Here is a 15,874-nt window from a genome sequence, read left to right as displayed (position 1 = left end):
CCAACATAGTCATTGCGACTTGGAATCAGACGATATTACAATTTCAGACATTTTTCCCTTTACACAAATCCTCCAGAGCCACAAATCAGAAAAAAGTAGTATACTCTGTCATTACATGTTGGATTCAATTCAAAACAAAAAAGAAGAAAATTTCTGCTGGAAGTATATCATGGATCTCAAGATGCTCACTGTATCCACTAGACCACCAAACCTACCAGGAACTGAAAGAGGAACATGCCTTTTGCAAATTAAAATCGAATGAAAATCTGGCACACTGAGTTTTAGGCCGTGGGGCAAGCCGTCAAAAGGGTGTCAGAAATTGAGGTCCGTCTGTCACTTCTGGGGGCAACTTGAAAATAGGTTTTCTAGCCCAATTCAAGGCTGCTGATTCTAAATATGCTTGCTCCAGAGCACAAAACTTGCATGTTGTTTCAGTTAAGATCATTTGGGGGTAATGAAAAAGAATAAAAAATATGGGTTTTTGGGGGGGCAATTTTGGGAAAAAATGAAAGCCCTGAGAAGATAATTGCACATTTGATCTCTAGAATAGGTTTTCTAACACATCTCAGGGGTGCTCATTCTGAATATACTTGTTTCCAGTCTTGAAAATTGCACCTTAATATTGTAAAGGTAGTTTTTTGGGGGGAAAAAAACACATTTTTTGTCAATTTATTTGAAAACACACTGACTTTAGAATAGGTTCTCTAAACTAATTTAGAGATGCTGATTCTGAATATGCTTGTTTCCATGTGCAAAACCTGCCCTTTCTTTTACAAGAGGTCATATTTGGAGTAAAAAATAGCCAATTTTTAAAAAATAAACACCACAAAAAACAATGCATAATCCATCTTAAGTACAGGTTTTGTAACTCTTTTCAGGAGTGCCGATTCCTAATATGATTGTTTCCAATGCAAAGATTTTGCATTATTTTCACAAAGGTAATTTTTGGGGTAAAAATCATGTTCTTGGTATTTAAAAACACCATAAGAAGAAACCTGCACACACTAACTTTTAATAGGTTCTCTGACCATATTCAGGAGTGCTGAATATGACTGTGCTTGTTTCAACATGAAACAGGTGCACCTTAATTGAGTAGAAAAGATTTCTGGGATAAAGCTCATAAAATGAGCACAGCACATGCAGCGACCTACTAGTTACATTGGAATTTGTCTCAAAATCATTTCCAGTAATCTCTGTATTATGCCTTTCTCTAAGAATCAAAAGTCTGAATTTAAAGAAAAGTGTGGAAAAGCTTATGCCTTGTACAAACACGTGCATGCACATATTCATTTCAATTTTACTATCTTGTTTACAGCAGCCATTAGGCTGAATTTAAAACAGCTTTTCTGTGTTTGTAACTGCCAATTCGAACCAGGTATTAAAGTGATCAAATAAGAAAGACTTGGTTTCGTTTCTATCAACCCCTTCGCACCGGGAGGCGGCTAGACACGCCGTAAAAATTGAGATCCTCAGCCCGCTTTTCAGCTATTATTCTCGGCCCACACACGAGCGAACACGGTGAAAGAAGGCAGACCCTGGCTCCTGTATATATGGTAATTGGTCTTTGTGCGTAGCCCAGAAATGAAAAGACCGAATTTGCATCATAATCACCAGCTTCACAACAGTCACCACTTTGAAAAGAGGCAACGGGAATGTGGAAAGGTGAGTAGAGCCGCATGCAACCAAACAATCAGCCTTTTCACTGTGTAATTCAAAGCGTGCAGAACACGCAGGGCCACAAACCAGAATTTGCGGTTTGGCAGGCAGCCTTCGTGGCCAAGTGAGGCTGAAATTCTTGGAGTCGGCTTTCCGGAAGAAATTCCCGTCATCAAGGGGTTAAGCCCTACCGCACACTGTACAATCCAGTCATGTTTCAACTGATCAACGACTTCATTTTAAGGATTTAACATGTCGAATCTCTGCTATTGGTTGGATACCAACAATTACAATTACAACATTACGAAAGTCAACGGTCATTTGCAAAGTTCAGTGCATGACAAGTCAGCCTTCTTGCAAAGGCATCTCAATGAAACACGGTACATGTCGTCTTGTTTGATGTTTGTTTGCATCTTGTTTGCATCTTGACACGAAGGTTCATGTTGAGGTTCTTCCTGAAAGACAGTGATGAATGAGTGATTCTGAGTAAAACATTTCACATTCAATAAATAATAGCAGTTTTTCCACAAGCACAAGCCGAACGACAAATTTACCTCATCCCATGGTGATTGAAGGGTAAGAGGTCACTAACAACCCCTCATTGCTTACCTTGGTATTGGCGTAACTACAATTTTCAAAACAAATGGATATTTTAATTAGTAGGCTGACAACCGAGATATACATGTATGCAGTTATACATGTACATTTGTGTTGGGATACTAGACCAACTTATATGTTGTCTGCTCACAAGCATGTGTAATATGAAAATTGCTGTACTATACAGAATAAATGCCACACTATCACTTGATATGGATAGATCAATCAAGATATAGGATTCGAATTTGCATTAAAAAAAACAGTAAGTGCAAACATATACTTACACGGGTGTATGCTTTGTAGCAGGAACCATGGTTCATTAATTTCACTTCAAGGTCTTTTTCCTTAAATATAAACCAAGATGCCTTCACTATGTTTTCTTTTCACTGTCTTCAGAAGCAGCCCATCTACAGAGGAACAGAGTAAAAAAATGCAGGGGAAATTCCACACAAGAGGGGACAAAGCGTCAGAGTAATGTTGATTTCACTACTTTGTTATTTGATTTTTATGAAATAAGTAAAAGTAGCTCAGTAAACTACCTTTTGGTTGGCAAATGAAACTTACACAAAATAATGAGAACAATGTGAAACAAACGCAATGCTGAGACCCTTTGCGTTGCATTGCCAAGAGTAAGAATCCAGCAATGAGGAAAACAGGGAAAGTTCTGCTGCTGCATGTGGTACTACTTACCACATTAAACGTTCCTTGACCAATTTGCAAGTTGCTGCATCCTTGATCCATTTCTCCCTTTTACATATGAAGCATATGTATGCAGAAGAAGAAGCATCTTGCAGGAAGAACATGTTCAATTTGCAGTTTCCGTATGCCCTGGTGAGTGAGCAATCTTTGTGATTTGCGTGGTGGCTCTGATGGTGGTCTTTCAACCTCAGCTGTGCCCTGTAGACATCTTTCAGCCTGAGCAATTTTGGACTTTTCATAAAATCTGAAGAAAAGAATATGAAAATATTGTTAAAGGCCCAACGTTTTCCAAAGAAGGCTCATCTTAACCCCTTGACAACGGGAATTTCTTCCCAAAAGCAGACTCCTAGAATTCCAGCCTCGCTTGGCCACGAAGGCCACCTGCCAAACCGCAAATTCTAGGTTTGTGGCCCTGCGTGCTATGCACGCTTTGAATTACACGGTGAAAAGGCCGACAGTTCAGTGGCATGTGGCTCTACTCACCCTTCCACATTCCCGTTGCCTCTTTTCAAAGTGGGGACTATTGTGAAGCTCGTGATTATGATGCAAAATCTGTCTTTTCATTTCAGGGCTACGCACAAAGACCAATTACCATATATACAAGAGCCAGGGTCTGCCTTCTTTCACCGTGTTCACTCGAGCGTGGGCCGAGAATAATAGCTGAAAAGCAGGCTGAGGATCTCAATTTTTACGGCGGCTATAGCCACCTCCCGGTGCGAAGGGGTTAAGTTAAAACAGCACTTAATACAAAAGTATCTACTAAAAAGTAGGCCTAATTGTCACATTTATGCTCAAAGACAATTGCCCTATTTTCAAATTTTCTGTGCCGTGAACCGGCTTCAACATTTCATGACTATTGCGGTGTTACCTCCAGTAGGCATGCACAGTTGGCTTAATGCTCAACAACATTTAACACTGTATACATGTAGCAATTGCTGACCATCTTTAATTCTGTATTGTTCTTTCTGATTATCAACTGAGACACGACATGTGTTCATGGCACATAAACTAATTTATTAATGTCAGCTGATGTGTTATATTTTCCCTTCAGTGGTCTGGATGAACAATATTTTTGACCTGCACTTTCAGAAAAGCAATACTGTTTGTATTTAGTTGCTATCATTTAACAGTTAATATAAAAAAATATATTTTATATACAATAAATATTGAGTTGCATTCCATGGTGTTTCCCCACACTAAGTGGATTTGCAACTTTTGCTTTAAAGTTTGGTCAGCATGGTCAGACATCAATCAAACATGAAATGAAACCATTCTCAAATAAGAGCCAGGGGATTGTATACTTGGGGACCCCCTGTTTTAATTATAATGGTATTTTAATCTTGCAAAACTGGTAAGCCCCCCCCCCCAAAAAAAACACAAAGGCAACACTCTTTATTTTGCTGACCCTATTTTTTGGAAGTTCAAATTGTAAACTGTGAGAAAATCTGACTTTCTCCCTGATAAACTAGTCATGCAAATTTTAATCTACCATGTGTTAAACACTCACAGTTCCCCTCATAATTTCCATAAAAAGTCAAAACCCTGCCCTTTTTTTACTTTAACCCTACAGTTATCGAGCATGTTGTCACAGTCATCTACCAAGGTGAATTCACAAGTTAAAATGTAGCTCCCCTACAGGGTTTCCAAATTTACAATCCCTAAGATTCAAGTGCTACCGGTACAAAAGAACCATACTTTGCTATAAGATGCACGTTTACCTGCAAGTTGTTCTCAGTTTTGTTTTAATGAACATTTTGAGTGTGCCATGTTTGAAAACACTCAATTTTTTATCTGTTTCTGAACACTCGTTTTTTGGACTTTCAGCCCATATTTCGAGAGAAGAAATTAGTTTTAAATTAATTAAATCAAGTAACATGCACTGCACAGTATGCAAATTGACCTGGATGAGTTTCAAATAGAAACAGATGAGGGTTTATACAACAGAAAATGGAAAAAAGCATGCGACTTACTTGTAGGCCTTGTACCATTGAGCAAGTGCGATGGTAGCCCCACAACGACTTTGGAGTCACTTCTGCAGCAAATACTACTGTATTCTGTGCCACTTCCTTTTCTTTTCCATCGAGCAGCAACCATTTGTTAAGGTTGTTCCAAATTTTTCCCAGCTGACTGTGCTGAACGGGCCAATTTTGTCTATATTTGAGGAGGCACTACATGTAAAAACAACTGACGGGCACCGAGACATTGATCACAATGTGCAAGCCTTATAGCTTTGATTCAAGATGCAGGACTCATTGATACACTATGCCACCGCACAGAAGATGTACGTTATAGCACGCAGCCAGCAACTGCGTCAAGTGAGGATGCATTTTTATCATTAGCCAAGACTAAACAAACACTGCTGGCTTGTCCGAGATTTCACCTAAAATTTTTGTTTCTTTTGGGAAGTTCTGCAAGTTAACGTGCAAAAACTGGAAGTGGGACCAGCAAAAATCTTGAAAAGTATATTTTAAACTATAACTAACTTTACACAATTTGTAGGTTGCCCCTAATTTGTCAGATGAAACGGAACGATATGAAGGGTTGCCCCACGGCCTATTACCTGATCGCACCTAAACATAACAATCTGAGTTCCCTCAGGCAAGCTTTTGCACAGCAACTACCATCTCTGGAATGGACTGGTTTCTTTGTGCACTTCTTATCCATTAAAACAGTGTATTGGTGCAAGCCGTCTCTTATGTAACTAAGCAAAGCTTGCCCAAATTACGTGGTATAGCAACAGTACCTTCAGTATGGAGAATACTGTATGTTCAAAGAATTCAAGAGTTCAATGCACATTTCATTCAAATTGAACTTGCAACAGGCTTACTTAAGAAAAGGCTACACTCATGTATATGTATCAAAGAGGGGGCTGTCTACTTGTATCCAACTAAACACCATTTTTAAAAATTTGCCGGCTACTGCTACATGTATTACATGTAGCAGTAGCCATACAATCACATACAATCACAGTGTAATAAGGCTAAAACAGTGGATATTAAAATATCCACTGTTTTAGCCTTATTACACTGTGATTAAAAAATATCCACTGTTTTAGCCTTATTACACTGTGATTGTATGTATTTTGAAAAAAGCCTGAACTGAAAATTATCTGTTTCAGACCATGTACGTGTACATTTACATGTTTTTTATTGTGCATATATATTCCATACAGTGTACATGTACATGTACATGTAAATATGTAGGTTGGCAAGTGGTTCAGTTACAAAAAGGAAAATAAGCAAACCTCTTCACTAAACAGCTGTTCACCTTGGTGAACGATCTTCTCATAGAGAGTTCCACCTGCATTCAAAATATCAATAGTGCCAATTTAAAGTTAGATTTGACAACTATTTGATAAAAATTATTGTCGTAATGTTTTACTCCCTAATTACAATGTAATGGTAATACAATCCATATCGGCAGCAATCATGCTTATCTGGCCACTGTTGACTTGTCAGAAAATGAAACCTCTTTAAACTCTTGAGTGATAAAAAGTTCCTCACATTTTGTATTTTTCATCAACCCTTCTGAATGCAATAAATTCTTTCCATCTGGAGCTTCCTTTTACATAAATTTATACTGGTTTACATTGTGCATGTTGGGTTAGTAGGGCCAATCTCATTACATACGGTATCTTCAAATAAGGTTGGTCGGTCAGCAAGTTCTTCTTGCTGATTTTCATGTATATGAATAAGCGGGTTTCATATCTAATGACGAGACCACATATGCCATCAAAATCTGGCCAATAAAATAAAAAACATTTTCCTCAATGAAAAGAAACATGTTTCTCTTCTTCTCTTAGAACGGGCGCCAGCAAATTTTATTCAACCGGAAAGCGACAAAAGGTTCCATCCCATGAGATTGTTGATCGTCCATCGCTCATTGAAGATTGGGATTGCTGCCGGCCCAGGGCCAGTACGTTTGGCCACAGGAAGCATTTCCGGGTCACCCAAAAATGCATCTATTCAACCCAACAGCGACAAGAAAACTAACTGAAGCTTGACATTTGGTAGAGGCTGCAGTTCACTAAAAGGACCATGACAGCAATTCTATGCTGTACGTTTACAAGAACAGCAGTTTTTAAAGAGGTCGCGTGACTACAGTTATTCAACCCGAGAGCGAAAAGCACCAAACTTGGCTTTTTACAATTTATGATCATTGCCAAACACGGACATACATACCAATAACAGCAATTTTCTCCTGTACTTTCCCCTTGACAGCAACTTTGTTACTTTGACTAACACCTATGACCTTGCAAATTCAACTTACAATTTTTCTAATTTGTTATTGGGATGCACGTGTTGAATATTGTACTCGTGATAACAACTGTTTCTCTTGGTCTACATTTTAATGAAGTTTAAGACCTGCACTTTTTCACTCTCACCAATTTCCAAAATTGGCCGAATGCATGCAGTTTTACCAAACGTCAGATGCCCTTCAAACTGCTTGGTCAGTAGTGCGCCCGTGTTGTTACTTGAAAGATAAATGACGAGAAATCTTGATAGGAGACAAATCCATCTATTGGGTTGAAACCAGGGGGTATTTGATTTACAATCCAAATACATACTCACTGTGTATTAATAATGATCAATCAATAATCAGGCGGGGTTTTTTAATAATGGAGAGACCTCTTATCAGTAGTGCGGCGTAATATTGTTTTTTCATGAATAACTATATACATCCCAGAGAGTGAAGATTCCAGACATGCTACACATGGTTAGTTTTTTTCTACAAGCAGTTGTCATTTCTCGAGGTTTGTAAACCCACCCTAAGTCTTCGTGTCGACTTCGGGCTGAAAATTGAACAGGTGTTTGTTGCTAATCTTGCAAGTTGAAGAAATAGCAAAGAAAAGGTTGCCGGGTTGCCAGGTTGACAAACACGGATAGTGAGGTAAGTGGACGTGTATTATTAATTTTTCATTATTCCGAAGAGTTAAGTCTAATCCCAGTAACTTGGATCCTTATCTCACCTTTAAAAAATGGAGAGCACAGTCGCATGTCTGGCGATACATACAGCAGGGTCTAAGTAAGACTTTGATATTCCACTTAATTAATCACTCCACAAAAACTTAACATTTCACCTGGAAAACTGCCTCAAAGCATTAAGCAAGGTTGTACAAACCTCTGAACCTCAACGCGGGACGTACATGTAGGTGGCAAATCGGGTAATGTTAGGCAATTTTGCAGGTGAAATCTGTCATGTTTTGGTGAATCATTATATAAATGGAATACAGCATTGAAGTTTGAAATGGGACCCAACCGTATTGCCATTCAGCCTCCAAACAAGACATTCAAACAACCTTTCCCAAAACTCCACCCTAATCTGTCAGTCAAAAATAGCAACTTAATACATTTTAAAACATTTCTTTCTTTTAAGCTGGAATGAAAAAGACCCAACCTTTTGCGGCTCGTTTATTGAATCATAACAATTGACTCCATTTGCGATAGGATTAGCCGAATTTGAAAAAGAGTAAATATAAGACAGTTTCTCAAATAACATAATATGGAACCTTTTCTGATCCCCTTTTTTCCAACACCTCTGCTTCCATACCCTAAAGGCCTAACTGTCTGTTTTCTAAGCATCAGGGCACTTAGTCAATGTGTGGGTTTGCATTCAAAAGACCAGAATCCTTGCAATCCCCAAAAGTAGCTGCACGCCCAATTATTTTTATTTCATTTTTCTGCTTTAGATTTGTTTTGTGTGTTGGAAGAAAGATGGTGGGGGGCTGAAACAATTCAAGGGCGATGAACAGTGGGTAAGAGTGAAAAATGCTGCGGAGCGACGAACTTGCCTACAAACCGACATTTTTCAAGAAGAAACAGAACAAGTTCAGAATTGCTAAGACAGTTCTAAGTTGCGATATCACTCGGTCTGTCTTAGCAAATTCAGTGCTGTAAAAAAAAAAGGAAAGCTGAGGAAGAAAGTAGTAAATTGTCAAGCCCTGCTAAAAAGACAAGGTCTGTTTCTGGCTTGTTAAAATCAAATTCCAGAGGTGTCATGGTCGAAAAACGCTGCATTTTCTGTACACAAGAAAAGAAACGGTTCAAAGGTGGGCAATCATTTGAACCTTTGAGTCTGATGTTATCTATGACTGGCAGCAAAACAGTTGAGGCTTCCGCTTGAGCAAACCCAAGTGCATCTTCAAGTCGAAAAGTTCTGGCACTTGTAAGAGGTACAGACGACTTGGTGGCTCCCGAGGGCATGTACCACAATACATGTCGCTTGAAATTCACTCAGGATAACGGTGCTGAAAAAGGTAGCGGCTATGATTTCACTATACCCTCAGCTATTCATAAGGTCACATTCAACGCAATAAAAGGATTCATAGAGTCCCATGTTGTCGAAAAGGGCAATCCCGTCAGTGTTGCATCTGTAATGGATTTATACAGATCAGAATTCCAAGCCAACAGCGGGCTTTCCGGAGATATGGAAGGGTACACCACACAGAAGTTACTTGATAAAATAAAAAACACCTACATGTATAAGGACAAGATATATCAAGGGAAGGAGTCAAAGAAAGTGGGAAATTTCATTTACCTGTCATCTCTCAAATTTGATGATGCTGTCACGGCTTTGAAGAATACCAGTAGAGGTGAACAGGAAGTACGATCCACTGCCATGCCTCTCAGAGCGGAGATCCCCCAGATGGAGAAGAACAAAATTCCCAGATTCTTTGAAGAAAACTGCCTCAGAAGTACCTCCATTGACGAAACACTTCTACAAAACACTGCTTTGTGGCATCATCGATTCACCATCGGCCACCAAGAAAAGAAAAGTGTGAAGCGCTATCGTCAGATGCAGTATACACTGCATCACAGAAAATGTAAAACCCTGGAAGACCACAGCACTTGGCATTGGGTTTTCTTTGATGTTAGGAAGCAAGAGTGCTCTAACAGTACTCAAGAGACTTGGACATTCTGTGATCGATGATGAGTGCAAAAGGCTCGTTTCTGAAATTGCCTACACCTGTGTTTCTGGAGAGAAGGAAACACCAGTGGGACTGCTCACCGATTCCAAACTTGCACCTGGTAAGCTATAGCCAAATATTGTTATTATAATAGCAATAAATTTTGATTTGAAGTATAAAAAAAAGGAACTAAAATTTATTTTCGGTAAATTGTTCCTACACGTACATGCAAGTCTACATAAAGCCCACATTCTATTAACGCACTATTAGAAAATAATTTTTCTATTTTTGTTTCAGGAACAGCGGGGACAACTTTGGCTTGAACGTTGAAACACTAGATGGTAAGAACAGTCTACATAAGACCGTAGGTATAGCTTACCAGAATCAACACATACCAAATGGACAACTGACTGAAGGCTTCACTGGACCATCAAGAGAAACGGCAAATGAGACGTCAACTATCACTGGGAGAGCAAGGAGAACCTTTGAAGGTGTTGTGAAAGAGTGCCCTGCTTTCCGCTTGAACTTACGAGCAGCCAAGTTCATACTTTCGATAGCCAGCACTTCAAGTGCCAGCAATGACTATATTGAAGCACGCATATTGGATATTTTGTGGGTGATCAAGTCCGTGCAGGAAATAGTACCGCAGTTCAATGGCTTTTACTCCTCCTTCGTGGAAGACAGCCTTTCAATGACAGCAATAGTGTATATGGATCTCATAAATGAGTCTCCAACAGTCGGCAAAGTTGTCCAGGCTACCATGGAACGATCTCTGAAAGTGGCTGAAGAAACCAGTCAAACATGGCACCCAGTCACATACGATATGAACTTTGCCAAGAAGGCACTCACCATTCAAGCTCTCCGCACGCCCACATTTGATAAGCTTATCATTTTATTGGGCAACTTCCACATCAAACAAGCATTTTTTGGTGCCGTTGGAACCTTCATAGTGGATTCTGACAGAGGGCAAGGTTCTTGCCAAAGGTTCTTTGAATGGTTTTGTTAAGGGTAAATTTTATAACCGATGTACCTGCATTCACTAGATAACAGCTGGAGTCCTGGAGCAATTACTACATGTACATGTATATGAACAGTTTCTGTCAGAAAGAAGTGATCACTATGAAGAGGTACTCACAGAGGTAATGTCGACAGGTTCTGGTGACACAAACAACCTGCTTCAACTGTCGACAACGGAATGTTTCAAGCGGCTTGTCCCTGACTACGAGAAGTATTTTCAGGACACCATGAATGGCTCCTTTGGCAAGACAGCGGCATTTTGGGCTGTGTACATCTACCTCATCAACTGCGTTTAGCGAGAGCTTTAAAGGGCTGTGCGACCCAACGATGTCAACCTGTATGTGACCGTCCTACCTCATCTGGTGGACGTTTTCTTCGCTCTGAACAAATCAAATTATGCTCGGTGGGGTTCACTCTATCTGGATTAGCTGCGGCAGCTAGGTTCATCTGCGATGGGCATGCTAAGAGCCCGTGCCTTCAGCACAAAACGTACAAAGAAGTCGTACTTCCGCAGTGCAATTGACCTAAGAAGGCTTTCCAGCGGTGGTGTGTTAGCCTCACTCAACGCAGCATGGCTGTAACTGAGTTGAAAGAGATGTGTGGAATCCAAGGAGGACAAATACCGCCAAATCAGCTGCCAAAACCAACGTCAGCGGAAAGACAAAGAAAGCACTGACCGGCTGAAGCAGAAGTTCATTGAAATATGCAATCCTTTTGATGCCACCACTCCACATACCATCATCAATTTGACCACAAGGAAAAGTGCCCGAGAGGTGACAGCAGACTACCTTACCACAACTCTTCAACGGGGACATCGCATCAGAAAACACCAGAAAAGCGACCAAACGTGACAAAGTTGGTACCAAAGGTGTGAGAGACGCCTTTGCTCACATACTGGCGATAGATGTGGTACGAGAAGCTATCAACCTTCGAGATCTAATGAGCCATCCAATTATGCAGGTTCCCTTGTCAATCGCACACAGTAATGGGTCACTGACAAAGACTACCAAGTCAGCGCTCACAAAAGTGCTGAAAGGAAAGCAGAAAGAACCTTCTGTCCTGTCAGTGAGGCCGTCGGTATATCTATAAACATGGTGATTCTGTGACAACAGGGCCAGAACAGAGGCAGAAAAAGAATGTCAGTGATCTCCTAAAAAACTACATTGTACCACTTCAAGAATGCCTTCCTGAACTTCATGATGGAAGAGGTCCAGAACGAACAGTATGCTTGCTATCATTGAGTGCAAAACAGTGTACATCTCTCATGGAGGTAGCTGAATACAACTAAAGGTGAACAACATGGGGCTGCTGGAGGTGTCCGTTCCTGAGAAGTATCAAGGCCAACATGAAGAAGCAGACACTCTCATTGCATACCATGCTGCGACGGGGATGTCAGGTGAAATAACCATACATTCTTCGGACACCGACATTCTAGAAATACTGCTTCCAATCGCTGCAAGGCATTCCTATGGCATAATACAAGACTACGGAAGTGGAAACAATCACCGCTTCATCAACGTGTCTGAAATCACTCAAGAATTACATGTAGAGGACAATAAAGTGGGAACAACAGACGCTGTTGTTGGTTTTCACGCTCTAACAGGATGCGACTACACTTCGGCCTTCTACCAAAAAGGTAAACAGAAACCATTCGAAATCATGGAAAAGGGTCATGTTCAAGCTCTGCAGTCTTTGTGTCAAGACGAAATGGACGCCGTGGGTTTGGAAAGATTTGTTTGCCATGTGTACGGCAATAAAAGTGCCAAATGTATTGATGAGGCGTGAGAAGATGGTGGGTGCGGGAAAGTTTTCTGAGCAAGTTAGAAAGATAAACTGCGCTTCGCTGCCACCGTGCAAGCGAACCTTTCTGCAGCATCTTCGTAGGGCTCACTACGTCTCCTTGATGTGGAAATCTGCTTCAAAAGCAAGCCCAAATGCCGGAATAGATCCCACTAACTATGGCTGGGAAGTGGATGCAGCTGAAAACGATACATTTCAGAGGTTTCTCGGACCTGTACTACCTGACGAGTTGAAAAGACCTATATGTACTGCCCTGGAGACTGTGGAGTTTAAAGAGGATTCCTTTGAATGCCATCCAGACATGGGGGACAAGGAGAACACATGGATACCATGGATACACTCTTACCTGATAGTGATGGTGAACCCTGGAGTGAGGATAGCGGGAGCAAATCCAAATGACCGACAGTTTACAGCGATCAATCCAGTAAAGGAACTTGGCGTATGGAATTCTGTCCATACCATATTAGGACAAGCTGCATACATTGTATAGAGTAAGTGTTGATCTTATTGGTTTATGGGCGACATCATTATTTGTGTCTGTGCTCTATTTCCATATTCATATTATTGGATTGCACTATTAGTTCATGGTGTCGGTTTTGTGTGACAATACTGTTAGGGACTGTTGAAAGAAACAGCTTTTTCCCGATTCTGTGATCAACACGGCCACTGACTGCATAACAAACTAAAAGCCAAGAAAACAACAGTAAAAGGGATTATAAGACATAAATGACTAAAATACGAATCAAAGGCTGCTCTCAAGGCCAACTTTGTCCAACTAAAGACACTTTTGTCAAGGGCGTTTTTGTATAAGGTTGACAATATCTCTAAATCTTACTTGAAAAATCCTTAGCATTTGGGCTGAATAATCATTGGTGATATTATTCAAAGTGTGGAGATCAAGGGTTGCTGTCAAGATGAAAGTACAGGAGAAAATTGCTGTCATTTGGTATTTCATTTGGCAATGATCATAGATTATAAAAAAGCAAGTTTGGCGCATGTCCCTCTCCGGTTGATTATGTGGTCATGTGACCTCTTCAAAAACTGCTGTTCTTGTAAACATACAGCATAGAATTGCTGTCATGGTCCTTTTAGTGACATTTACCAAATGTCAAGGTGCAGTTAGTTTTCTTGTCGCTGTTGGGTTGAATAAATGCATTTTTGGGTGGCCTGGAAATGCTTCCTGTGGCCAAACGTATAGCCCCTGGGCCGGCAGCAATCCCAATCTTCAATGAACGATTGACAATCAACAATCTCTTTTGTCTCTTTCCGGTTGAATAAAATTCGCTGGCGCTCGGTCTATATGTACATGTATGACCAAACATACTACTTCTGGATAAGCACAGGTTGACTGTAGAATGAATAACTAATACAAACCATTTGCATACTCCATCTCGATAAACAAGGAGCTTTCATCCACAAAGTGATTATAGTATGTGATGATATTGGCATGATTCAGCAGAGACAGAATATCAATCTCATTCTGAGCATCTCGTTTCGTCTTCTCTGTTGCCTGTGCCAAGTTGATCTCTTTCCAGACAACCAAGGAGTTATCCTGTTGCAAGATAAATTTAACATCAGATCACTCATGCATTAAATGGAATGGGATTTCTACCAATGTCACCCAGTTCTTCTAAGAACAACATATGTACAAGTAGGACAATTCTCCTAGCAACAGAGGTTCCTTTGGTAGGAACTGCACTTCAGTTGTTCACAAAGGACTATGAAATACTGTGTTACAGTTGCGTTGCTCCCAACAAAATGAACAATCTACACTTACATGGCTCTTTTCAACTGACGAGGGAGCACTTCTGCTAAGGTGGATTCTTCAGAGACTTTAATACTAGTACTAGTTGTACAGGTAAGTCCTGGTATAAGCCAACTGGTAAATACATGTACATGAATGTACATGCATGTACATGTATATGTATGTGCATGCCCAAACATACATGTAGTTTTTTATCACTTTTTTCTGGTAAAGCCAAGGATTCTTGAAGTCAAAAGTGCCAAAAACATTGTAGCAAAATCCTTTGCCAAGCGGAAAGGGACATCAAAAACATCATCAAACTTAATACACTTTGGAACACAGGTATGAGCCAATCACTCTAAAATGTAAAATTTATCCTTCCTTTTTCAACTGTTAGTGTTACAATCATGACTATTGGACAAGATGGGGTAGTTGCATGTAAGTCAGAGATTTCATGCAGGATCAGAGGACAGTGCAACACGGTCATGCGACTGTGCTGACTGACTGATCGCACCCAACATTAGCATGTATCATTCTATCCGACACTCCAACTACTTGACTTCACAATAAAGTGCCTGTGCTGTCTGAGGTGATTTTTGTTGTTGCAAAGTTGCATCCGATATAAAGAGAAAGCATTACTCACAGACTAACATTACAACTGATGTAGTCTGAGTAACTAGTGCCCTACAAATCTACACTTTCAACAGTTGGACATGGTCAGCAATAGTAGACCAATGCATGTCGGAATCAAGGGAGGATCCAGGTGAAGAAGGGGGCCATGCCACTCCCTCCCAATATGAGTCTTTTAATCAATCAGAGTGAAGATATTAAGTGTCTTAAATGGAGGTTGTATGGGCAGAGCCAATTTGTTCAGGAAAATGTTTCTGAGCAGCTGCTTAACTGCGACTGGTACAATTAATTAGTTAATGCAAAAGTGCACAGGGGATGCAGCTTACTTGTTTTTGGGCCCCCCCCAAAAAATAAGGGTCTGGATCAAGCCTTGGTCCAAAGGTTAAGAGGCGATTTGTAACGTTAGATTCCTACCTCTCCTGTAGGCCCTACATGTACATGTATACGTACATGTAGTTACTCGTGCTTGGCCTTATGCAATTTTAGTGATGATGATAATGTGAGTGTTAGCCACCCCCAGAAATGTGGGCTTGTCGTCGTGAGAGAGCAGCAGACGACAAACTCCACAGTTATGGAGGTAGGCCTGAGCATTAATTAGCATGTTTGTGCATACTTAGAGAAGTCTAAGTCACTACTCCATGTGACTTAGAGGTGTTGTTATAATAGGGTCATAACACTGTGTTTTTAATCTCATTTTTGCGGGGCTGATCCAGTAATGAAAACTGTTAATTTTTTCAATAAAATTTTCCCATGACAGCAACCGAGCAGTGCCTATAGCCCTTGGGAACTTTCATCTGGAAATTTCAGACCATGAGACTAAGTAG

At 40.3% G+C, this 15,874-nt stretch overlaps 1 protein-coding gene across 10 annotated transcripts in view; it reads right to left on the bottom strand.

The window, feature by feature from the left end:
• The window catches only part of nek9 (NIMA related kinase 9), a 135,723-nt gene that overhangs the window by 113,495 nt on the left and 6,354 nt on the right, over window positions 1-15,874 (bottom strand). For 9 of the 10 annotated variants that reach the window (XM_087140043.1, XM_087140027.1, XM_087140029.1 and 6 more), the window contains 2 exons: window positions 14,051-14,228; window positions 6,197-6,252 (listed from right to left, as the gene is read on the bottom strand). In XM_087140043.1, coding sequence (XP_086996169.1) covers window positions 6,197-6,252; window positions 14,051-14,066 — 72 coding nt within the window. In that variant the 5' untranslated portion in view covers window positions 14,067-14,228. Of the gene's footprint in view, window positions 1-2,537; window positions 2,661-2,943; window positions 5,943-6,196; window positions 6,253-14,050; window positions 14,229-15,874 lie in introns of those variants that run through there. The other variant, XM_087140049.1, reaches the window with a different exon arrangement.

Source organism: Acanthaster planci, linkage group LG01, assembly GCF_054643075.1.
Source record: "Acanthaster planci isolate LZ-2023a linkage group LG01, COTS_SCS, whole genome shotgun sequence".
In the NCBI taxonomy this organism is placed as follows: Eukaryota; Metazoa; Echinodermata; class Asteroidea; order Valvatida; family Acanthasteridae; genus Acanthaster; species Acanthaster planci.
This window is presented reverse-complemented; position numbering and strand designations above follow the sequence as displayed.